This window comes from Mandrillus leucophaeus, unplaced genomic scaffold (genome assembly GCF_000951045.1).
Source record: "Mandrillus leucophaeus isolate KB7577 unplaced genomic scaffold, Mleu.le_1.0 Scaffold444, whole genome shotgun sequence".
NCBI lineage: Eukaryota > Metazoa > Chordata > Mammalia > Primates > Cercopithecidae > Mandrillus > Mandrillus leucophaeus.
This window is the reverse complement of record NW_012104743.1, coordinates 2,634,937-2,660,718: the sequence shown is the minus strand read 5'-3', so window position 1 is coordinate 2,660,718 and position 25,782 is coordinate 2,634,937. Positions and strand designations below refer to the sequence as shown.

At 35.8% G+C, this 25,782-nt stretch overlaps 1 protein-coding gene across 2 annotated transcripts in view; it reads left to right on the top strand.

Annotated features, from left to right (window-relative positions):
* The window catches only part of ZFPM2 (zinc finger protein, FOG family member 2), a 414,398-nt gene that overhangs the window by 159,459 nt on the left and 229,157 nt on the right, over positions 1 to 25,782 (top strand). For both annotated transcript variants that reach the window (XM_011994180.1, XM_011994181.1), the window contains one exon: positions 1,020 to 1,138. In XM_011994180.1, coding sequence (XP_011849570.1) covers positions 1,020 to 1,138 — 119 coding nt within the window. The remainder of the gene's footprint in view (positions 1 to 1,019; positions 1,139 to 25,782) is intronic.

Sequence of the window (25,782 nt, the reverse complement as noted above, 5' to 3'; positions counted from 1 at the left end):
TATTGATCAGGCTGAAAAGAAATAACATTAATAAACAACGAATTTAGGTTACTGAGATAAAATCTTTAAAATATAAACATTTCAGTATGGTGATATGGCATGGTAATACTCTTTGGGGAATAAATATCCTAGATTTAATTATTTCAAAGAGAGGCTACAAGTCCTGATTGTGATTTTTTTTTCTACCTATCTTAAACAACATTTAACCTAATTGGCTTTTTTTTTTTTTTGACATATTGAGGCCTTCTTTTATTTGTTTGTATATTACTCCATTCGTTTATTTCTTAAGCAAGCGTTTAATGAATTCCTACTTTATGCAAGTGTGTATACTGTCTTTACTTCCTATTTCCCTTTATAGATTCCAAAATATTACTCTGGAGTAAATGAAAGGAAGAAGACCTTCCAAAACTGCTTATTTCTAAAGTGTTTTTGTTCAAACTCTTTTGGTACAGTAGAATTCTATTCAGTATACCAAATACAGAAAAACAAGTAAAAACTTCGTCTAAACATTTTTTATTTGAAAAACATGCCTTGCTATATATTGTACACATAGCCATGTTACCTATTGAAACTGGTAGTAATTTCAGAAAATTACCAAGTACTTAAAAAACTCTCCAGATATTGTTGTTCGAGAGTCTTGAATAAATACAAGAATTTTAACGCAAAATGATTGTCCTACTGTTTCTTGTCTATCTGTTTTGTCATTAGATCAGTGCTTTCTAAGGGAGTGTTATTGTTTCTGGTTCTAAAAGACTTAACTAAAAAGAATTGACTTCAGCAGATGATGTGTGTGAAAAGGTGAAAGGAAGAAATTGAACTAAATTTGAATACAATTATAAGGACAACTTTTATTTTCCTCTTAGGATAGGATGAGTTGTTTTTCAGACAAGCGTAATTAATTCTCTTCATATGAATCCTGAGAATATCATGTGTGTAAAGCAAACACACAAAAAGAGGAGGTGGCTGCTGTTAAAGTACAAGTGGAAGTATTCTGAACACTTCTGTTTCATTGTCTGCAGGAGAGCTGGAGGTGTTTCAGAAAGATGGGGAACGAAAAATTCAGAGTCGACAGCAACTTCCGGTGGGAACAACCTGGGGGCCGTTTCCTGGGAAGATGGACTTGAATAATAATTCTTTGGTATGTGGATACTCTGAGATGGTTAATATTTTGTCATCAATGGTTAATATTTTGTCATAGCTCAGAAATTATCTCTGCTTGCTTTCCGATGAAATCACTAAAAGTAACCATTTGTTTTTTCTTTTTCATGGACGGCAAAACTTGGATACTTTTCAAGTGGTTTGTGTCTGACAGTAATATATACAGAATTTATACAGAAACAGGTTACTCATATTAAATTGTGGCTAGTAAGGTAATATATAAGGTTATTGCTTTATCTGCTTAGCCAGACTAAGACTGTTCACATTTAATAATATATAAAATTGCCTTTATTTTTCAGATGACACAAATTGTCATCCATTACAGGTTTACATGAAGAACAAGAAATAAACAGCTATGTTTTTCCTTGGTAATACTGTTTGTACCTTTAAAAGCAGGGATGAATGATCGGCATTATAACTTTTGTTGTTCAGTGTTTTTGTAAAAGTTCTGAGAACAGAAAGTCTATCTCTAGGTGTGATTATGTGGATTATTGATTAATTAGATGTTTTAAAAGTAATGGAGACTGGGCACAGTGGCTCACGCCTATAATCCCAGCACTTTGGGAGGCTGAGACGGGTGGGTCACTTGAGATCAGGAGTTCGAGACCAGCTTGGCCAAACCTGGCAAAACCCCATCTTTACTAAAAATACACACAAAAAAATTAGCCAGATGTGGTAGCAGGTGCCTGTAGTCCCAGCTACTCAAGAGGCTGAGGCAGGAGAATCGCTTGAACCCAGAAGGCAGAGTCTGCAGTGATCTGAGATAATGCCATTGCATTCCAGCCTGGGTGACAGAGCGAGACTCCGTCTCAAAATAATTAATAAATAAATAAATGTAATGGAAAGGTAGGTAGTTTGGTTACATTTAAACTTTATTTCTTAATTGGATATATTAGTTTGCTATTCCTGCCTCAGCAACTCACCACAAACTTTGTGCCTTAAAACAACATAAACTTACTATCTTGCAGTTATGGAAGTCAGCAATTCAAATTGGGTGTCACTAGGCTAAAAGCAAGGTGTCTACAGGGCTGAGCTTCTTTTCGGATGCTTTATGGGAGGATCTGTTTTCTTCCTTTTCCAGTTTCTGAGAGCTGCCAGTGGCCCTTCCCTCATAGCCCCTCTTCCATCTTCAAAGCCACCAGCGTCTGATGGAGTCTTTCTCACGACCACATTCCATCTCTGACTCTTCTGCTTCCCTCTTACACATTTAAGGACACTTAGGATTACACTGTCCACCTGGGTCATCTAAGCTAATTTCTCTTTATTAAGGTCACCTGATTAACACTCTCCATTCTATTTGCTTCCTTAATTTCTCTTTGCCATGCAAAGGAATGTTCACAAGTTCTAGAGGTCAGGATGTAAACATCTTTGCAAGGAGCTATTCTGCCTACCACATGGCATAAAAGAAAAACAACAGCTGAAAACCTCTCTTATAATAAGTGATAATACAGGCGATGAAATTTGGGAAGAAAAATGTTTAATATTCCTTAGAGAATCCAGAAATTTTATAAGTATTTATTCCACTGAAAGTCCTTCTGTCTAAATGCCATTTATGTAGGAAGAGTCTTATGACTTTTAAAGGACTCTATCTATGCTAAGGGGATGTAAAAACTCCCAGAGTGGTTTTGACAGATGTACTGGGTTCAACAACATTACATTCCTTTTTTGATTTATTGCATGAAGGAAATCCCTTCTTCAAATAATTACATGAAAGAAATTGATACGTGTGGATCTCTGTTTATTCAGTGCCATGTGGATGTGACAGAGGTTGTTGGTTCAACTAAAAGTAATGATTAGAATAAATAGGAAATATTTGTGTTACCAAACTTTTAAAGAGTGCATGAGATCCCAGGGGTACATTTATTACTTTATAAATTCATGTATTTATCCATAAAAGGATGAAATAGGGGTTTTCACATGTATTTAAGGACCAAACAAGCTGACTTTATAGTCCAGACCAAATGTTTAATAATCTGGGCAATTTGTTCTAGGTGGACCCATGCAGCTACTTCAAAAGAGATTTGTGATATAGCCACAAAATGCAGGCCTCAGTTGGTTGAGTTGTATTAACAGATTGTTCTATTGATTCCTTTCAGAGAGCAGTATTAACTATGCCCATGTCTCAAGCTAATGAATGTTAAGAAAGGCAAGGGAAGGATCGCCTAAACATCAAAGGTTGAATTAAATGCTATTCTGAACTTATTTTATCTGGGAGTTTCTATTTGTCTTCTAGCATTGCTTACTAAACGTTGTAAGCTATATCATATTTATCTTATTTATCACAGTGTATCAGATACCAATGCAACCTTTAATCATTTGAATGATATTTCTTCAAAAGTGTACCTACACTGTATCAGCTATAGTTGATGTGCGAGATGAACATTTTTCAGTTTACTATATTAAAAGAATATATTTACTACATGCTAATTTTGATTAATCTTGCTATTATTCTCTGTATGTATACAGAATGGTAGTTTTATGACATTTTTACCATATGCTAATTTGTGATGGATGGAAAATAAACCTATCTGAGAAAGTTTGATTTTTCATTGAAATAATTTCTGATTTTTAGACAGTTGATGTCATTTTGCTGTTTTAATAGTTCTGTATCACTGTAAAGCTATTCTATGCCATATTTAATTTTTTAAAAGGAGTTTATATAGATGAAATTTTCAGAATTTTTGATACTATTTAAAACGTATGAATACTCTTTAGATTATCAACAATTGGGTAATGGGTGATTATTTAGAAAACAATTTTAATACTTCACTTTTCTTCTTTTGTCTTAGGGTTTAAATATCAAATTATTTTATTTAGTTAAAATACAGCATTTTTCCTGATTTTAAAATTTAGTTGCCTCACTAAAATATATTTTCAAATGTTTTTCTTTTGAAATAACATCCTCTTCCAAAATTTACTTCTGAATTTATATCATTAAATACTACTAGTATTATTATTCCTACTGCTGTTACTACTGTACATCATCAAATTGGTTAACATATATGACTGGAAAATGGAAATAGATTAGTTCATTTAATCCTCCAAAAAACCTGTGAATTTGGTTCTATCATAAATCACATTTTACAGATAAGAAAATAAAAATTCTCACTTCTGATTCCAGAGTCTCCTTTTTTAAAGACTCTGCCACACTGCCTTCTCAGTATAACATCTGTAACATGATTTGAGCATTGATAAAATTGTTGATGATTTCTTAACATGAATCATAAATTTATAAAAATCTCTGGGAGGAAATATGCAAAAATTAGAAATATATCTGTTTTTTTCCCTGATGGGCAAAATATTTGTTATGTAATTAGACTACTTGAGCAGTTAAAAATTAATTGAAAGACTTCTGGAGTTTTGTTACCTCTTCATAATTTGGACAGTACTATAATAGGTATTTGATATCATAAATATTCCTTGTAATAAAATATAGAGTCTACCCCTTCCCTACCCAACCTTGAATCAAATATGGATTAGTGCACTCTCTTAAATTGCTTATTCGCCAACTGATGTAATGTTACTCTGCTCAGACTCATGGTGTTGGCTCGGGAGATTCGGCTCACTAATTAATCCAACACAGTAATTAATTGAGTCGCCATGCCAGATGTCAAATCCTTTTTATATCTTTCAAGTCCCCATCTTCAAGTACATTAGCAATATGCCACCTTCTGCAGGAAGGCTTTGCAGACCAGGCATTTAGATGTATATAGAACATTTTTAAAAACACAGAAACACCAAACAAATTGGTTTGACAAAAAGTTATTCTTAGAATTATGTAACACACTGAACATAGAAATAGAGTATCTTTTGTCCATACCTTATTATCTTGGTAGATACTTCATGTTTCAAAAGTTTTATAAGAGCAACAGCAGCATAGTAAATACTTTCATTGGGCCAGATACTGGTCAAAGTGCTTTACATGTTTTATAGCATATTTACTTCTTACACAAGTGCAAGAGAAGATAATATTTATCTCCTTGCTTACAGAGGCGTAAACTGCTACTTTGGGAAGTTAAATAACTAGCCTAAGGTCAACTTGGTCTGATTCCATAACCCATGCTCCAGTCTTAGAAATGTTTTCTGTGATATGATAATAATAATGCCTAACTTACAGGAATTTTGGACTAAATGGGATAGCATATGTGAGTTATCCACAAATTTCAACTACTATTACTAGTCAGTAATCTGTGGAAGTGAACCCATTGAAATCTTTCAACTTTAAAGCAAAAAACACTCTTTAAATTAAACAAGTAACACTATAAACCTTGGTGTTTGGGGATTTTACATGCCTAAATTTGACCGCCAAGGTCTGTGTCTTAGGATTCTCGAGAGAAACAGAACAACAGGATGTGTAGGTATATAGACAGAGATTTATTACAAGGAATTGGCTTGTCCAGTTAGGATGGTTGGGAAGTACAAAATCTGCAGTATTCAGTCAGGTGAGAGACCCGGGAGAGCCAGTGGTGCAGATAAAGTTCGATAGTGGTCTTTGGGATATTTCCTCGCCTATAGGGAAGCCAGTCTTTTTGGTCTCTTCAGGCTTTCAGTTGATTGGGTGAGACCCACTCACATTTTGGAGGGCAGTCTTTTTTATCCAGAGTTCACTGATTTAAATGTTAATTTCATTCAGAAACACCCTGTGAGTTGGCAATTAAAATGAACCATCACAGGCTCCAAAGGTCTGCACTACCTTGCAAGTTTCAGTGTTTTGAGGTATGACCTTATACTTATGAAAAAATTGTTACCAGTGAGGGAGCCCAGCATTCTTTCCAGCATCTCACCTCATATCTCAGAAATAACTTATATTAAATGCTATCATAGTAGCACAAACTTGGTGTTTTTGAAAGTTTTTCAATTTTATTCATTGAAAAAAAATCAAAGGACTGCTGACAAGGAAGAAATTTTAAAAATTACCTTAAGTTCTGATCAATATCTGGTTTGGATGTGGTTTTAGAACGTCTGTATTTATATGTCGTACCTTTGAAGTTTTTCCTCATATTCTCCCAAGGACAAAGATCCTTGTAATAAACTAAATCTCAGCTGTGCTACCATGTGGTAGTGCTTAGTAAGTATCAAGCAACAGTGATTACTTGGAAGGTTGGGTGTCTGAAATTTAAATGGCGTTTGCCTTCTCTTGCTTTTAAATATATCAGCTGTTGATAGCTAACTATTCTGATTGGATTCAGTCAACTGCTGGAATCATACAACATACATAGTTAATTAAATAGAAAGCCCCAGATTACTTACAACATGGTAGTAAACTCATCGCAACCTGTTAAATTCAACAAATGAAATTTCATAGAGAAATCTCATTTTATTCTGTTCAAGCAGAACAAAACCTTGTATTATTTTCCCACAGGGTATTTGTGATACTGAATTTTTTTAAAAAATAAAATATACATATAAAGGGCACTATAGATATTTTGTTGACCTAATAATGAAATAATGCATGTATTAAATTGCATCTTAAAAGTTTTAAGATAGTCATCTTACTAGAAGTGTGATTACGGAAAAAACTAGAAGTCCCTGATCTACCTGCTCATAATTAGAATTATTAATTGCCTCCATTTCTTCCTTTGCAGTTTTATCTTTTCCAGTATTCATCTTTGATCTTAATCATTGCTAGTCTTCAAGCTTCATACTGTACCTATCCTGTAGCAAATATATCTCTACCCATGTCTCCAGCATTCACCTCCATAGGCAAAGGCTGCCCAGTGGGCACACCTGTGACTTTTCTACCTGAGCACTTTTTTTCCAGCCTTAAGAGCAAACTCCCTGTAAACTGGGAAAACTGCAAGTGCTGGAGATTTCCTATTCCCAAAGATTATCCTCAAACAATGATGGACAGAAGGTTGGTGGACTAACACCTCCGCTTCCCTTCCTCTTGGTTAGGATACAAGATGTGTTCTATATTGTCCATTAGAATTTGGCAGTGGAATTGAGCGCTGATTGCCTTGACAGTGAACATTTATTTTGTGAACCTCTTCCCTTTCTTGCTTACTTGGCCACAACCTTACTGGGATTTTCTGGGATCAACTTCCCAGTAAACTACTTGTACTGGAATCAGTCTCAGGGTAAGCCTCTGGGGAATCCATACTAAGACAGCCTCTAAGATGTAATAATGAAATAAATTTGAAAGCAATATCCAAATTATTATTGAGATTATAGAGGACATATAATTATTTAACCTTTATTATCCAATTTTGGACCTCTATTACTGGCACATAATTGGTATTCAATAAATACTCTTTAAAATAAAAATCTAATCGAATTGAATTTACTTATCAGGAACATTTTCACTGACTCCACCCATATTCTCCATCTTTCCCATCTCAATGGCATAATTTATAATTTTGCTGAGGCATGACTTTATGTTCAGCCTCAGATTTCATTGATGTTGACATTGTGAATGATATCTTCCTTCTTAATATTCATTTTAATCTGGGCTCAGGACTACCATACTTTCCTATTTCTCATATCTCTCTGGGTCTTGGCTCTTTTTAATTTAACTGTGAGTGTTTCCCAAAACACTTCTGGCCTTTCTTCTCTTCTCCCTCTGTTCCCAGTGCCTCGGGGAGCTTATCCACTTGCAAAGCTTCAGCTACTAATTTACAAATGACATTTAAATAAAAAAATCTCTAACCTTGGCTTTTTACCCTTTCTCTAATAGCACATTTCAACTGTTTTGCGAGCCTTTCCCATTTAATTCCTCCAACTACACAGTCACAAAGAGAGTTTATTCCTGTCTCCACAGACAGCCTCTCTTTTCCTGACTTCCAGCTCTCAGTCACCTTTAATCCTAGTCCTCTGCCTCTCCTTTCCTACCTCTGCTGGGAGTCCATTCTCTCAGTTATCTTGTGTCTTTTCTGCATTTCTACCTCTCCTTCTCACATCTCAAATGCTATTCACACACAGTTACACATACCCTACCTCTCTCCTTTTGCCTGTAACTACTACCATCTCTTTTTCCTTCTATTCAGAGTCAAACATCTTCCAAGACTCTCCATTTCATGTCCAGAAACCAAGCATCATAACTCCTGCTTTCGTAATGATTGTTCTCCTCTTTCTGTTCCTACTACCACTGCTTTAATCAAAAGCCCCATCACTTCTCTCTTGACTATTACAATATTCTTCTGTCCTTCCTTGTCATCTTTTTCTTTACTCAGACCACAGTATGTCCTGAAAGCAAAACTACAGTAGTCACTTAACTCCTGTGCTTTAAAATCATTCTAAAGGGCACGAGAATACCCCAAGGTTTTGATAAAGCCTAAAAAAGGCCTTCATGATACTCACCTCCCCAGGTGATGCTCACCTCCCCAAATCTGACCCCTTTTCCACTCTCTTACAGACTTTACGCATTCTGAACTACCTGCAGTGCCCTGAATGTCCATTTTTCTTCCACATCTGTACATTTGGTCCTGTTGTTTTATCGTCTTGGAAACCCCTATTCCCCCCTCCCCACCTATCTCTCTTCATCTCACTAACTCCAATACTTATTTGAAGACTCTGCTCAAAGTCACTTCCAAAGTAGACCTTCTCTGAAGCCTCCTGTCTGGAATAGATAACCACTCTTGGAGTATTTCCCTGGTGCTCTAGGTTTACTAGGATAAGAGCACTGATCACGTATCTGTGAGCTCCTGTTTGCTTGTCTATCTCCCCTGCAGACCATATGCTTATTATCTATTTTTTATCTTTCTATCCTTCCTACTTAGAACAATGTCTAGCTTATACTAAGAGCTCAATGAATAATATTTGAATGAATCAGCACATTAGTTTTTCCCTTTCGCTTTTCTCCATAGCAGGAACAGCTGCACACCCCTCCTTATTCAAGACCCTGCATCCTTCCTGAGGCTTTACGTCCATGTCTGTTTCGTCTGTGATCTTGCTTCATCTGCTCAACTCAGCAGAGCAGTGACCACAGGAAATGCTGTCTTGTACCTGTTTCGTTTGTTTAGAGACTTGCCCTTTTAGTTTAATCTCATGTGAGAGGAAAGTTCAGTAGGACAAGATAACCGTGTCTATTTCTTCAGTTTTTATCTCATAAGGAGATATGCTTATGATGGTTTCTAGAGAAATGTTGACTAATTTCAGTATAAGATTTGCAACCCTTGGGTGCAGCTAGGGAGGATGAGGTGTTGAGCCTAGTGAGGCAATTATGATTTGTTTACAACAGACTCAGTTTTAGATCCCTCACTATGACATGGGTGAAGGCCAAGAAGGTGTTCTACTCTACCATGCTTTCTGTGAAGTCGCATCCAGCCTCACACGTTCCAGTGACAAACCATCTGGGAAATTCCATCTGTCTCTGCTTGGAAACTGAGGTGGCAGTCACCCACTGTGAGCAATTTTCTATTAACTTCTTGGATAAGATCAGTCAGATTTATACTGAATTGATGGGAACCGTAAGAGCAAGGTTGTTCCAAGAGAAGACAAATGTACTGATTCCTCTAATTGGGCTTAAGCCAGTTTCATTCACAGACACCCTTAGGTTCTAGTAGTGCAAGGACTTATAACCTTTTTAATTGTACCCTGTTCCTCTTGGGAAAACGTTGGTGAAATTCATTATTGATGGATGTTGTAGATTGTCCCTTAGGGAGGGCAAGATCCTGGCTTCTCTTGTACTCTATCTGCCATGTGGAGAATTAATGGAAATGGAGTAGACAGGAAAGCTGCTCAAAGAAGACTTGAAGGCAAGAAATTTAATGCAGCAGAGCCTTGGAAAGTGATGTGTTGGTTTGGTTTCTAGAATTAGAGTAGGGTTTTTTTGTTGTTGTTTTTGTTTTATTTATTTATTTATTTATTATTATTATTTTGGTGGAGGGGATTACTCAGAGAAAGAGGAGAAAGAGAGAAGTTTGTGTGGAGGCCTCAGTAATCAAAGGCCTCCTATTGAATGTGAGTCAGAAAGGAAGAAACCAAACACCAAAGAATTATTTCACAATTGAAATATGTAGAAGCCAGCCAGAGAGGTCAATTGCATGTTAATCTGAAGGGATTGGCTGTGTTATAATGCAGATATAGTTATGATATTGGCAGTGGATGAAAATACATTGTCATATGGCACAATGGTATTGAAACGAAAACATGAATTTGTTCCCTTCCTGATAATTTTTACTTGCCTCCAAAATAATACCTTTTGTGTATAGCTAGCCTATCTGTTAACCACAATCTCATCCTGACTTACTTTATCTCCTGATGGTGAAGTCTTTCCAGGTTCTTTACATTAGGACTTGGATTTGAAAGGTGGAAACACAATTCCTTGCTATACATAGACAATTTTATTTAGGGACCTAACTTACTATCCTCTGCCTGAAATTTTAATACATTTTGGCCTTTGGTTTATATGGCTAAACCTATTTACCCTTAGTTAGGCCAAGTTTGAATTTTAAAAAAAATTATTTTTAAAAGATTATTCATTGTTCCCTTTTTCCAGAACCCCGAGGAGAACTTTTGTTGAAGATGATCTTTTCAGAGTTATTAGAAGGACAATTAGTGCTATTAATTAATTTCTGAAAGGAGGAATTGTTTATGTCATCGTAAGATGATCAAAGCTGATCCACTCTATGTGTGTAAAGTTGAGACTAATGAGTCACATAACCTTTTCCCACAGAGGATCGGTGTGAAGGATGAAGAATCACTATTGATTTATAGCTCCAGATACTCTTTGTGGGAGTTGTGATTGTTCCCACACATAGGGATCCTTACATGAATTTTCTTAACGCAGATTTCAGTGCTACTGTCATTTCTTCGTATTTGCCAAAAACAGAATCATGGAGGCCTAAGGTGGAAGTGGGTGAATATATAGAGTCCCTGCCCCTCTAGGGAAATCTGTCACCATCTTGACTAGTGAGGAAGTGGTTTGTAAAGCATAACTATTGTTTTCGTAACACAATGATAAAATATCAATCTTGAAATGTAGTTTTTGCTGGAGGGAAGGTAGAAGTAGCAAAGCACTGTGAGGAAGAGTTGTTCATGGAGTTGACCAAACTGTCCTCTGTTATGTGCTGATAGGTCTGGCATGCCTTTTTTTTTTTTTTTCAAATGGAGTCTGGCTCTGTTGCCCAGGCTGGAGTGCAGTGGCATGATCTCACTGCAAGCTCCTCCTCCTGGGTTCGTGCCAGTCTCCTGCCTCAGGTCCTAGTAGCTGGGACCACAGGTGCCCGCCACCATACCCGGCTAATTTTTTGTATTTTTAGTAGAGACGGGGTTTCACCATGTTAGCCAGGATGGTCTCGATCTCCTGACCTCATGATCTGCTCGCCTTGGCCTCCCAAAGTGCTGGGATTACAGGCATGAGCCACCGTGCCCGGCCTCTAGAATAATAAAGTAATATTTATTACATACTTTGATAATTTGAGAAATTATTTGAGAAACTCTCTGGGAGATTAACATATTTTTGCCTGTTAATTTAAATATTGAATTTAAAGTTGTTTTTTTTTTTTTTTTTGAGACAGAGTTTTGCTCTTGTTCCCCAGACTGGAGTGCAGTGGCATGATCTCAGCTCACCACACCTCTGCCTCTCAGCTTCAAGCAGTTCTCCTTCCTTGGCTTCTCGAGTAGCTGGGATTACAGGCATATGCCACTATGCCTGGCTAAGTTTGTATTTTTAGTAGAGACGGGATTTCTCCATGTTGGTCAGGCTGGTCTCGAACTCTCGACCTCAGGTGATCTGCCCGCCTCGGCCTCCTAAAATGCTGGGATTACAGGCGTGAGCCACCGCACCCAGCCTAAAGTTGTTCTTTATTATTCATTGACTCTTATGTCACTTTTCTCATAAAACCCCTTGTCCCAGCTTGACAAAACTGTGGCTTCTTGAATCTAATAATTTCAGTGTCTTCTGTGTCATTTTGTATCACTTTCTGTTTTTTTAATGGCGGGAAGCCAGACTCAAGCATAGAGTCATGTAGATTGTTCTGTGGTTTTCTTCTCATACTCTTTAGTTCCTTTGCTGAGGGTTAAAAATATGAGCACAGCTTGTCTCAGGCATAGTGTTTCCCACAAGGCTTTAATCAAGAGGACAGACAGGTCAGTGGTGTCATCTGAAGGCTCAGCTAGTGGAGGATCTGCTTACGTGCTCACTCAAATGATTCTTGATTCAGTGCTTCGCCTAGTGGGCCTCTCCTTAAGGCAACTCACAATATGGCAGCTGGCATCCCTCTGAGCAAGCAGATGAGAGCACAGGACAGGGAGCCCAAGACAAAAGCCACAGTGCTTTGGTAACTTAATCATGGGAGTGGCATCCCATCACTTTTGCTGCATTCTAGGGAAGGAAATTGTGCAGGGCTTGAAACCAGAGGGCTGGGGTGTCTGGAGGCCATCTCAGAGGCTGCCTGCCACAGAAGGTAATTTGCATAAGTAGTTAACCTGACCTGTGGATAGGGAAGGCCTTTCAAATACTAAGAGCCATGGGAGCAATCACAAAAGAAAATTCAGTGAATTTGAATACAGACAACAAAACTGTATGCTATACAGCATCATAACCAAAACCAAAGATTAATAAGTAGAAGATATTTATGAAAATGAGGTATGTTTTATTATTATTCATGAAAACATATATGGTTTCTCACACTGGTGATCAGTGGCTTCCTGATTAATTTATTTAGATACTAATTTTGCAATAAAGACAAAAATATGCAAAACATGATTTGTACAAAAATTTGGTGGGAATTAGGGATCAAAAGTAGTTTGCTGAGTGTTTCTTTTCCTTTGGTAATTTTGAGAAACATACACCCACACACTGTAAAGATCAAAAGTGGGAGAGAGTACGGCAAAGAGCCCGTGATGGGGTCAGAACCGCCTGATTCTAGTCCTGACTGTTATTACCCAAAGTGGATGTGCTATCTTGGGTAATCATACATGCTCTTAGTTTCCTCATTGATAAAATAGGGGTTATTATACCCGCCCTACACCATAGAATTGTAAAATTATATAAAATTATATGCATTTAGTCACTTTGAAAAACATACAGATTGTTTAACAAACCTGGATTCCTTTTTATTATGCCTGTGAATAGAAAGTGAATTATTCATTCCTTTAATTCCCCAAGCAGTGCATCTAGTCTTTTCTCTTCTGTTCTCTCCCTGAACATACTTTTAAACGCAGTTTTGGTTGTCATATGAATACAGCTTCGTATACGTGTGCTCACGTGTATCCATACACACACACGCTTACTGATTAGCTGGCATGAATATTCTGAGAACTCATAGCCTAGATAAGTAAAAGGTATGGACTTAGTGCATTCATCATCTAAGTAGAAAATCACCACAGAGGAAAAACACATATTTTCAGGAAGAGAAAGAAAGGTTAAGTGGTCAAACTGCCTTTTGAAAGATCTTGGCTTCTTTGAGTTTTCTTTTTGTAAGGAGTTATTCTTCAGAAAGCATTTCTCAGGTGTGTGATTGGGGATTTCAGACAATCGGAAAAGTAATTTACCCTGTCTGATTCACTTTTGAGTTAGGTTTGTATTTTAAAATGTTAACTCAATTCTTTCATTATTTATGGCATTTTAGAGCTCAGTACAGAATGGAGTGAATAAGGCAGTCATATAATGCAGACAGTGATGTACTGTGAAATATGAAGAAATGGGGACAGCGTTTGGAAGAGCAGAGGCACTTCATGTGCCTTAAGTTTTAGCTTTTATTAAGAAGTCAAACAAATACCATTTGTACCTCATTACCCTGTGTGTAATAGTGTGAGCATTGTCCCGCAGACAGGAGCAGCCCGAGTCCCTCCAGGTTCTGATCCTAATCTCGGATGTGGCATTACCACCTCTCCTCTGAAAGCCACTGCTGCCCAGGCACACACAGCATTTTAGTGCATTTAAAGGTACTCAATTATATCCATGTGTGCATCTGAGATAAGCATCAGGACCCAAGTACATGTTAAATTCAGCTCCTATAGGAAAAAAAAAAATAGTACTTGCCTTTATTAAAGAAGTACAGAAGTGGTGGAAAGAAAATTTGTCCTTTATCTGAATATTTTCAGCAAGACACCTAGGCAGTCTTATTCTTGTTGCATTCCTTCCAAACTTTGTGAAAATGACAACTCTTCAAAGGAGGCAGACATGTACACAAGTGTCCCCCGTCTCTGCTGATATTCCGGGAGGAAAAGGGGCAAGGGAGGAAGAGTGCGTGATGAAAGTCAAACAGTGGTCGGCTCCATTACTTCATTAATCAAGTGGAGGCATTCTGAAAAATGTTTCTCTTTGGTTGCAGCCATCTATTTTTTGGTGTTAATCTGCGCCCTGTGGCAGGGTTTTGTGAAGGGAAACAATGAGCCGTTGTATCACCCCCCTCCCTTTCCCCAATTGTTGTAGCCCCTGTCAGAAGGCTCCGAGGATGATGCAGGTCTGTATCAGCCTGATAAGGGAAAAGAGGATTCAAAATGGCTTTGGAGAGACTCCGTGGGAGTGGAGTGTGTGCTGTTTTGGACTAGACAAGCTAGGGAATATGGCAGAGGCCCTTAATGGGATCCTAAGGCTTCAGTGCCAAACCTTCTGCTGCTTCTTGAAGGTTTTCTAATGAAATATTTTAATGGTAAAATTCTGAGACTGTCAGAGGGGCCGAGGTTCAAGATGCTGTTTTAAGTCATTTGCTCTATAATCTGTGATTAGTCAATCCAGGTCAAAAAGACAAAAAAGAAAAAGAAAAAAAAAAAATCCAAACTCAAGAAACGTCCCAGAGTATGCATTAGGTCACTTTTATTCTGTTGACAATGAGTGTTCAATTCACTGTCATCATGAGCTCTGTACAAGTGGCCTGTACATTTTATATACTGTAGGTTTCTATTTTATGGCTAGATGAAATATGAAGCTATCTTTCATAATGCTGATTCCATTTTGGCAGGCCTTTGGATCCACATATGGTTCAGTTAAGCTGTTTTGGAGCCTAATGTACCTTTGTTATTTATTGAGATTTTTGAAAGGGGAATAAGTGTGCTATTTTTGCTCTGCATTAAAAAAATACACATTAAATGTTTCAAAAATAATTCATACAGCTAAGAAAATTCTAGTGAGCTTTAGAAACGGATCTGCTATTCCTAGGACAGCTAAAATAAAATCATTCCTAGCCATGAAGGGAAAAATAAAAAGACAGCTGAAGCTGCAGCAAAGTAGAACCATTATCTTATAGCACACGGTAATAATGTACACGGAGAGCAATTAGTAAACAGGGGCAAGAAAAGTGGGCATCAAGTTAACATACTGTAAACTCTAATTATCTTTAAGCTTATAGATGATGCTGAGATTTTTTCTTTTTAACTATTCATTCTACTGTTGGCCTGGTGTCTTACGAATAAACATAGAGGCACAAAAAATTAAAAACAGAGTAGTTGTCAGATGAGTGAATGATAGGGAAATACCTCGCATACCACAGATAGTCCAATGCTTATCTAGAAAAACTTAGCTGCTCGGAGGTGATGTTTGCTCCCCACTGCTGAGACCTGGTTGGTAGAGGGCAACTCTACCTTCAGATTTAACATTCTTGTTTTGGTGAGCGTAACTCAGACTCTTGACTATTGGTTAAAATAATGTCTGCGTGAAAATACAAAGAAAGATAGAAGAAAAGTGACACATCCTGTCATATTGGAAGACAACTTTTTGTTTTTAAAAAGATAGATCTATTTGTATGTATTTGTATATTAATGCTCCTACTTTGTATTTGTAAAGAGCTTTCAGATTTTTATGTGACCATTTCTGCATTTTTATATGGTCATTTATTTTCACTTGAAGTTAATCATTAAGAAAGTATGTTAGTATTGATACTTAAAGTCAACCATTGCTTTTGATAAGTGATATTGATTAGGTTATATCTTCTTTTAAATAGTATTTACCAGTTAGCAAAGTCTGTGTTTTCAGAATTACAGTGGGCACAGAGGTGTTCATAAAATAGGAATTGAGTCCCACTCGATAAGAGTTGCTTAAACTTGATACTGTTGACATTTGGGCCGGCTAAAATCTTTGTGTTGGGGGTCCATGCTGTGCATTACAGGATGGTGAGCAGCATCCCTGGACTGCACACTGGATGCTGTTTGCATCCCTCTCCCGTGACACCCACAATTATACCAGATGCTGCCAGATGCCCCTGGGGGACAGCGTCAACCCCCAACTGCGAACCACTGTCCTACAGAGTCAGGAAATATTGTAGGGAGAAAAAAATAACAACGACAAAGGCCAATGTTCATGTTAAATAGATTGAGATTATGGAATGTGTATATTAATGCTAAAAATTGTACCTTGATCAATGTACTTTCATAAACTTGCCATAGATATCTCAAATTTGAAATCTCAAGACAGCTTTATTATTCTTAAATGCTGTATGATAATGAAGAAAAATAAAAATTTATTTCTTACTAAGTTAAAAAAAAAAAAAGAAAGCTTGTTAGAATGGACCCAAGCAAAACAGTTGGCTATTGTCTGCATGAAAGAGTAGAGATGGTCCCTTTTGGACGTGTCACCATAACTGAATCTCCAGCCATATTGTGTGCCTTTCTATAATGGTTTATTTTGCTCGAGCTTCATCTGTCTTTCATTATTTTCCTTTATAGTGGTATGTTATTTTTATCATCTTTATGGTCAAATGAAAGGGTAGTGTAATAATCATTTCCCTTATTTCATAACTATTCCAACAGTTTTCCTCTGCTGAATCTAGTAGCAATTAAATGACTACTATAATGTATTCCTTTCCTTAATGTTTTGTACATACAGCCATAGAAGTCTTGAAGGAAAACTTGACTCAGTATTTGTTTAGCATATTCCATAAGTCAGGAACTCTTCTAAATGTGGGATACAAAAATCTGAATGCTTCCTACACAGAATTGCTTTGTGTATGAGTATTTAAATAGAACTGAATCTGTCCATAGCCTTTATGTATATTTTTAAGCAAACCTAACAAACAAAAAGTGATATTCACATGTGTGCAGGCACATACACATACATGCACATGCATGCTCACATAGAATAAATGGTTGATTTTTAAGCCAACAAATAAGATAAAAATGAATAAATTTGTATTTTATTATTATTCTTTATACTCTTAACTTACCCACATAAAATAATCTTATGAAGTAAAGCACACCTCTATTATTGAAAGAATTACACAGATTTAGTCAATATTTTTCCTATCATAGATTAGATATTATAAATATTAAGATTGTTTCTAACATTATTTTTCTTATAATTTCATTATTTTAGGTCATGGAAAAACTCTGAATTGCAAAATTGTCTTAAAGATACTTTAAGTACTCTAATAGGTAACATAGAACAAGTATAGAGCATTTCATCTGTAGGATGAAAAAGTTGCTTACAATTGTTGACCACATAGAGCATTACAAAAAGACCCAATTTAAGTGGCAAATATGGCGAGGAAAGCAAAAAAAATAAAGTGAGAAATGAAAAAATGTGTGCAGTAGAAAGTGTCTCCATATTACTTGATTTTTTGTGAGTTTTAATTTCACTATTGTGCATTGTCTGTGAGCCTAAATTATTGAGAACTATCTGTAACCTTAACTAAGATGGTATAATAAATGTTTGCAATTATACAAGATTCAAACAATTTAATTGAATTAGGGATACTGAATCTTGTTTTTAGATTTCAGTATTTATCTCTAGACTTAAGAAATAGAGTGCTTTGGTAGTAATGTTATCATTATGAAGTATTGCTACTATTTGCCACAAATCCTACGTACCCCTCAAGTGATAGAGGATAAAAGTATACTCAATCTTTTGATTGTTATTTTTGTATCTCCTTAGCTACTGAGAGCTTTGAAAGGAGAAGCATGTCATCCTCTTTCAGTTACTTAGACAACACCTAAAGGAATGGGCAGCCTACCATTTTCATTTTGCATCTTCTTGATAGTTCTCCAAGTATCTTTTGCTAGTGCACACACAGTTATCTTAAAGTTGAAAGGAAGGAAATCAGTAGAAACAAGCAAAAGTACAGACTATTTTAGCTAATCAGTTACTATAATCTGATATTCTCTTACCTTATTTTATATTGTTTTACTCCAGTTTCTCCTAAAATGCATTGTAATATGAACTGAATATTTTTTATCATCAAACAATTCAGAGTATTCTTAATGTATACAGCATTTAAAAGTTTCTCAGTAATTTGCTTCCATTCTGCAGATGTGATTCATCTGAAAAATCTACATAATTCACATTGACCAATTGTAAAATTATAGAATTTTTTAAAGACCTTAACTAGCGAACCTTACATTGTGATAGTATTAGATTCCATGGCCACTTCACCTGGATATTAATATTAATACTATGTTGGTAAGAGCAGTGCTTTAATCACTGGAATATGTGGGAATAAAGCAGATTCCACTACGAAGTGACTTTTTACTAGAGTGGCTTAAGTTGGAGCTTGAGTTTCTTTATACTTCTTTTAGACTAATGCTGTATATTGAATGCAATTGAATATACTAGCAAACTGATAAAACAGAGGTACCTTCGTAACTCCACAGGCATTAATTACATTTTTATACTTTCCATTGATATTTACAATGCTCATTATGGCATTAACAATCTGATCCTAAATCAGGATGAACTTTGTTATTATTCTGTGGGTTATTATTTATGAAATTGTAAGTCAACCTTCTGTTGAATATTTCTATTAACCATACACTCTGTGGTATATAATGACGTGAAATAGCTAAAGAAAAAATTGTTTCTTTAATGACAATGTAATTAAAGGTACTACAATTAAAAAAATATTTTACAACTATATTTGTGTCAAATTCTTGTAGTAAACTGCATTGCCTTTCTGATACAGTAAAATTTCTGGATCTGATTTTATCTTTTTTTCTACAAAGAGGACATCTTGATTTTAAGTATTTAACATCCTATATTTCTGTTAGTAATTTGTCACTGAGATTGAATATAAAAAATCAAGTTAGAATGTAAAAACTAGCCTTAAGAGTTTTAAAAAGAACTTACTTAATTGAGTCTGTTCAGATCTCCCAATTTCTTCCCCTGTCTTCACTCCCTTTTTTGAGACAGTATCACTGATTCATAAGGATTATTGTCTTTGGTTCTTGTGTCAGGGAGTTGAGAGGTGGAAGCAGGGGATTGCATTTTCAGGATACCACATGTGTGCTCTTTGATCTGAGGTACAGTGTGCCTCAGGGAGTAAGTTCAATCTTGATTTCTTTAGTCAATCATCCACTATCAGGTACCACTGTCCTGATTAACAGGCTGAAGAAAAAGAGCATATCGTGGGTGTGTGTTACAAAGATGAAAAATACTGATGCGTCTGTTGGCAGCAGAGTCAGCCCCTCGTTGCACTATGTGGCATTTGCTTTCTCTTTGCATAAATCCCCTTAGTGCATGAAGGAACAAAATTCACTATTTCCATGTTTCTTTCCACAAACTGATAAAATTTTTTTCAGCGTGGTAGTTTTCTTTATTTGTTTATTCTTTTGCAAAATGAACACTGGACTGAGAATTAGCAGGATGAATCATAGTGCTTTCTAAAAGATTCAAATATAGCTGTGCCTGCTTACCATTCCTGCCATTCTGTGAACCAAGCCAGTGCTTAACCCCTGTATAGTCTTCAGCAGCACATACCTGTGCTCTCCCTGTCTCCTCATCTGGTGTTACATACAGATGTAAAATAGTTCTCTAGACCCTGAAGGGCTTCAGTATCTACTACTAATCAAGGATATCCTTCCTGAAAGATTAATGTGTAAGGATTTTCTGAATTACTTTTCTTATGTCTATCTTTGGTCAAATCGAAAGAAGGACTGACACCAAACATAAAGATACGTGCTGATAACAGCTACTATTGGTAGTTGTCTTAGGTACATATTTGGGATTTTTCCATGCGTATTGTATATTGTTGTGTGAAGGCAGAATTGGAAGCTCTGAAAAGACTTCTAAATAGTGAATATATACCTTGTATCTATCTTTGCCAAAATTTTATTAACCTATTTCAAAATTAAAGTTTTCTACTGACAATATTAATTTTTATTTGCCAGTACTTTTTCTAGGAAAAATACATGGTACAAATGTAGTTGCATCATAAATACTTATGGTATACTCATGTCCATCTGAATTTATTTATTATTACTTGACCTTGATGATGGAACCAGTTTGATAAGGTTTAAGGTCAATGACTACATTATTTTTAGACAGGATACAAAGTGTAAAATGTTCTATTTTGCTTTACTATGTTAACAACTAGTAGTGTTTAAGTTTCTCTCTGCACTACTAATTTTTCATTCTCAGTGATTATCCAAAAGATTTCAGCGCCTATAATTAATTACTCATTTGAGAAAAGAAACACAAACTAAGATATAGTTTGGCGTTTTTCTCCCAAGAAAAGTCCTGACATAGTGTGAATAAGAATAGTAACAGTGCCAGTAATAATCATGATCATTCTGTCTCCCTCTCCCTCTCTCTCTCTCTCTCTATATATATATATATATAATATATATATAATGTATGTATATCTCAGTAAATCACTGAGAGAAAAAATCTTTTTGATCACATTTACTAATTAATTCACTTATACTGTTTGTTTAACTTTAAATGTTGTGTCATAGTGAAAATTACAATGAAAATTACATTGTCACCTCTATTTTATAAAAGAAAAGTGAGTAGTGACCAACTCAAAGCTAAACTTATGTGTTTTATTAATTATTTGAATATTGATCATTAATATCTTCTTCATGGAAATACTTATTTTATCAATGTAACAAGCATAAAAATCTCAGTTAGTAGCAATGGATTTTATATACTAGAATTCCAGAAGATGTAATATTTTACTAGATGCCATTATATCTATGTAATTGTTGTTAATGAGTTTAAAAAAGGCATCCTAAAGGCATCTTGACTTTTTTATAGATACTTCCCTAGTCATTGAGAAATAAATAATGAAGTACTAATTGTGAGCTTTTGTGTACTAGTGCATAGGGGCCAAAGAATGAATGAATCAATGCAATACGCAGATCCTAAATTTGCAAGTTGAAATAGATACTTTGGAACAAATCCTGCGTTAAGATGCCTTATGTAGTATCATGAGGATGTACTAAAGTTTGGCCCAAAGCTTAAAGAATAGAAACAAGCCTTTTCTATTTCTTATGATAGAGATTAATTTATCAGATTGATGTCTGGTAGACTGCAAATAGCAAATGCATTTAACCTCTTTCATAGCTAGAAGTAACCTGTTTATAAATACTCTAATTGGATCAGAGCATAGAAATAACCAAAATGGATATAATGGGCCAAAAGACAACGAAATGCACGCATATTAATAATAAAACGGCAATGTTCCCCTTCCAAGTTCATTATACTAAAATCGTTCTACACGTCCCTCTTCACTTGAAATCTACAATTTAAAACTTTGAAAAATAACTTCAACCACACCTAATGCCATAAACTATGATCCTCACCACCTTGTTTTATGTCACTCAAATTTGTTTAGACCCCCATCAGCCTTGCTCTTTCTTGTGCCTGGCTCTATTAATGATAATTAGTTAGAATACTTTCCCCATTCTGTGATACCATCACATCATTGTGTGGAAGATTGTGATCTTATCCCAACCTATTCTGTTTAACTCTGACACTCCTTCTATTATAGTGGGGCCTTGATAAGATCATGCCTGTTAGGATCAGACATTAGTTGGAATCAATATTTGAAAATGTGCCTGTTTCTGTTTAATAGTAAAGTTAGCGTGAGGGTTGAAGTGAGATCATTTGTTGGATGAGATTGTACAACTTTATCTTTCTACTACTTTATGCTCAAAAGCACAGAATGAGGTCTCTGGGAAACCATAATTCTACTGACCAATCCACCCGGATATACTAGCTTTTAGGTAGGTGACCTTCCCTGACGGGAACGCATATTTTTTAAACTGGTTGAAGTCAGAATAATGAGTTGTAAAGAATGAAAGACTGTCTTCAGAATGGTTAGTAGAAACATAGTTAATTCTGTGGCTCTTAACTAGGGCCAGTTTTGTGCCCCAAGGGACACTTAGGGATGTCTGAAGATATTTTGGTCGTCAAAACCTTTGAGGGAGTGGGTGTGAGGGAAAGGGAATTAGCAGTGCAACTGGCATCTCCTTGAGAGAGGCCAGAGTGGTTACTAAAATCCTGCAGTGCACAGGATGGCTCTCTACAATAAAGACTAATCTGGACCCAAAGATTAATAGTGCCAACGTGGAGAAACCCTGATATATATACTGAGACTGTAACAAAATATAGAGGTGTTTGGCAGCAGTGTTTGTTTGTTTGTTTGTTTGTTTGTTCAGACAGGGTCTCACTCTGTGCCCAGGCTGGAGTACAGCCACTCAACCTCCACCTCACTGCAACCTCCACCTCTCAGGCTCAAGCAGTTTCCCTGCCTCAGCCTCCTGAGTAGCTGGGACCACAGGCACATGCCACCATACTTGGCTAATTTTTGTATTTTTTATAGAGACGGGGTTTTCCCTTGTTGCCCCGATTGGTTTCAAACTCCTGGGCTCAAGTGATCCACCTGCCTTGGCCTCCCAAAGTGCTGGGATCACAGGGGTGAGCCACCATGCCCCTCTTGTTTTCAATTTTTAGTGTGACAATTTATCTGCCCAGGAAGAGCAAATATGGCAACTGTCTGTGTTGCTCGTATTTCTGGTTAGCAACACCTGGTTAACTTGTTATTAAGAAATACCTTTAAGCCATGGAAATTTGGATAGTTTCCTTCAAATTTGTGCTGAATCAAGCTTCAGGTAGAAAAAAGTGAGAAATCAGCTATACAACATCTTTGGTCTTTATGAAGCCAGTCTCTTTATTCCTTACTGGGTAATATAATCTATGTTTGGAATTTATTATTTTTTGAAATGAGTGAAATATGGAATGGAATATCTATATTTGTCACTTCTCAAACCTTCTCCAACTTCATGATATTTGCATATTATTTGATTATATATTTTGTTATATATATTTTTGGTTATATATTGATTGTTTCTATATCATTTTGATGAAATAACCCTGAGTATTATATTTTTCCTAGTATCTGGGTGATTGTTTTTGCATAATAGGTGCTAAAAAAGAGAAGTCACAAATTTTTAAAAATTTCTAAGCTTTCTAATGCTTACAGAAAAAAATAGAGCAACATATCTGTAGCGTATTTCTGAAAAATAAATTTGGGGATATCTTTTTTTGGTTTGTGCATTTTATAATTACTTAAATCTGTGCAACTGAGTTTTGAGACTAAGCTCTTTCATCTGCAAAGACAGTAAAGGGAATTTTTTCCTTTTTGTATTATTGAGAATCTTAAAAGCTTTTTTTCCTGAGTACTCAGATGGGAGCAAAGAAAAGGGGGCTAGAGGTGCCAGTGGCAGTGAAACCATGGAAGATTAGCACACTTCTTTTGATGAAAGGTGGCCTCCCAGCGAGTTGAAGAATAAACATAGAGGCTGGAATGCTGGCTAGGAATAAAGGACCTGAAGTGAATGAGAGTAGTGTTCCACTGGAGTCAGGTTAAGGGTTCAGTACTCTGAACTGAACGTGTCAATTCATCACTCATTCTCCATCCATTTTAGTAAGACATCATGGAATATCCTTTTTACAGACTACTGTAGTCATGAGACCTGTAAGAAAAGATTATTTGCTATGCCTAGAATGTTCCTGATAAGGTAGCAGGTTAATCACTATTTTTCTGCTTTATTTAAAAAAATTCCTCATGAAATAAAAAGGTTTATTATATTTTTCTTTTCTTGTGTTTGGTATTACATTTTTTAAAGGCCTGAATTATATTTCAGTCTTTTTTTTTTTTTGGCAGCTGAAATAAGTAATTGTGCAGTATTAATTCTAAATATTGAGACATTCTAAATTATACTACTTATCAAGAATGTACTCTGCAAAAAAATAACAATTGTAGTAATTAAATGTTTTTAAGGTTAACTTTGCAAACACAGGATGATTAATTCTTTTTTTAACTTTTACTTTATTTTTTTTCTAAAGTTTCTAAAATTACAAATTAGGTCTTTATATCCATAACAGAGTATAAGTATATCTTATGTATTTTAACAGCAAGAAAAAAATATTTAAAGAAAACATATTCCCTCCTAATAATTCTGGATTTGAATATGCCAAAGAAAAGACAAGTAGGGGATTTAGGCCTGTGCATCAATTTCTTTTTCCTGTGGTGTCAAAAACACAAAGTAGTCTGGTTTTGATAGAGTTAAGTAAACTAAAGACAATCCACTGCTCCCAACCCTCTATCTCCTAGTACTTCACAGTCCAACAAGTCATTTATTCTTGTAGAATAAGATAAGTCTTTATGTGTTTGTGTTTGGTGGATTAACAACAGAAAATTAAGGAATTTTACAAAAATTCCAACTTGGCAAATAGTAGCAACCCTTATCATGTGGCGGCCTGATAAAACCCTCTGATAAAGCACCGGGGAAACTAGTCTGGACAGTGTCTTAAAAAATATGAGGTATCTGACAGTGGTCTGTATCTCACCACTGGAATTGGGACGATCAGTTAAATGCAAACACCACTTTAGATAATACAACTGTTATTTGTAACTCTATGTTTCTGTCTTTAAAGGTAGGACGTTGGTTATGATAAGGGGTGTATGTCTGTAAATACTGTGTAATGAGAGAAGTGCTTTTTCTCATTCTTATCAATTTCAACTTAAAGCAAATGAGCCTTTTTGGGAAGGAAAGGAAAATTATGGTGGAATAAATAATAGTGCTCATAATTTAGGACAGGGAAGCATCGGGGCCTAATCCAGACAAGGCAATGCTTCACACTGTAATCCTCATAAATGATCAATTATTTAATATTCATTACGATGTCATCAGACCTATATAGAAATAATTTTTTAAAAGACTTTAGTGCTCCTTTTATTTTTTGGGTTTCCACTAAGTACTGTGGATATAAGGTTTCTCATAGAAGGTAGCATAAAACAGCTGTGGTGAATGTGAATAATAGTATATATAAACCTTTTCAGTTTGTGGTTTTATTAGTTTTTTCTACCCCCCACTCCCCTCCAAAAGTTTCAGCACCCAGCCCTTTTTAGTTTCCTCTCTGAGGGTCTAGATCCCTGAATCACTTCAACCTTGACTTATTATTTGTCTGAAATGCATACCTTCTGTCAAATAGTAGATGTACTCTGAGTAGTAGATTCATAGAGAGTAATTTTATGTGTTTTGTTTCATTCCTTTATTCGTTATTTAACAAACAGTTATTATTAGCTAAATAAATGTCAGGCACAATGTAAGATGTTTCCGTAGACAACATCTTGAAATAGACATTGATGTTGCTATCCTGGAGATTATATGACAAACATAGACAAAGAAATGTGCAATTACTATATAGTAGGCAATTAGCAATAATATTATAGTTATAAATAGAGGAAATATAGTATGGTAAAATAGTACCTAACATGTGGGAAGATTGCTCGACTCCAGGAGTTTGAGGTTGTAGTGAGCTACGATCATGCCATTGCACTCCAGTCTTGGAGATATCTAGAGCAAGACCCTGTCTGTAAAAGAGAATAAAAATAAAAATGTAAAGAGAACCTAAGATATATTTTAGGATGAAAAAATAGAAGGGATATCTAAGAAGAGACCTGAAGAATGAGTAAGAATAAATTAAGAGTATTTGCGTGAGTTAGGAGGGGTCAGGATGTGGGG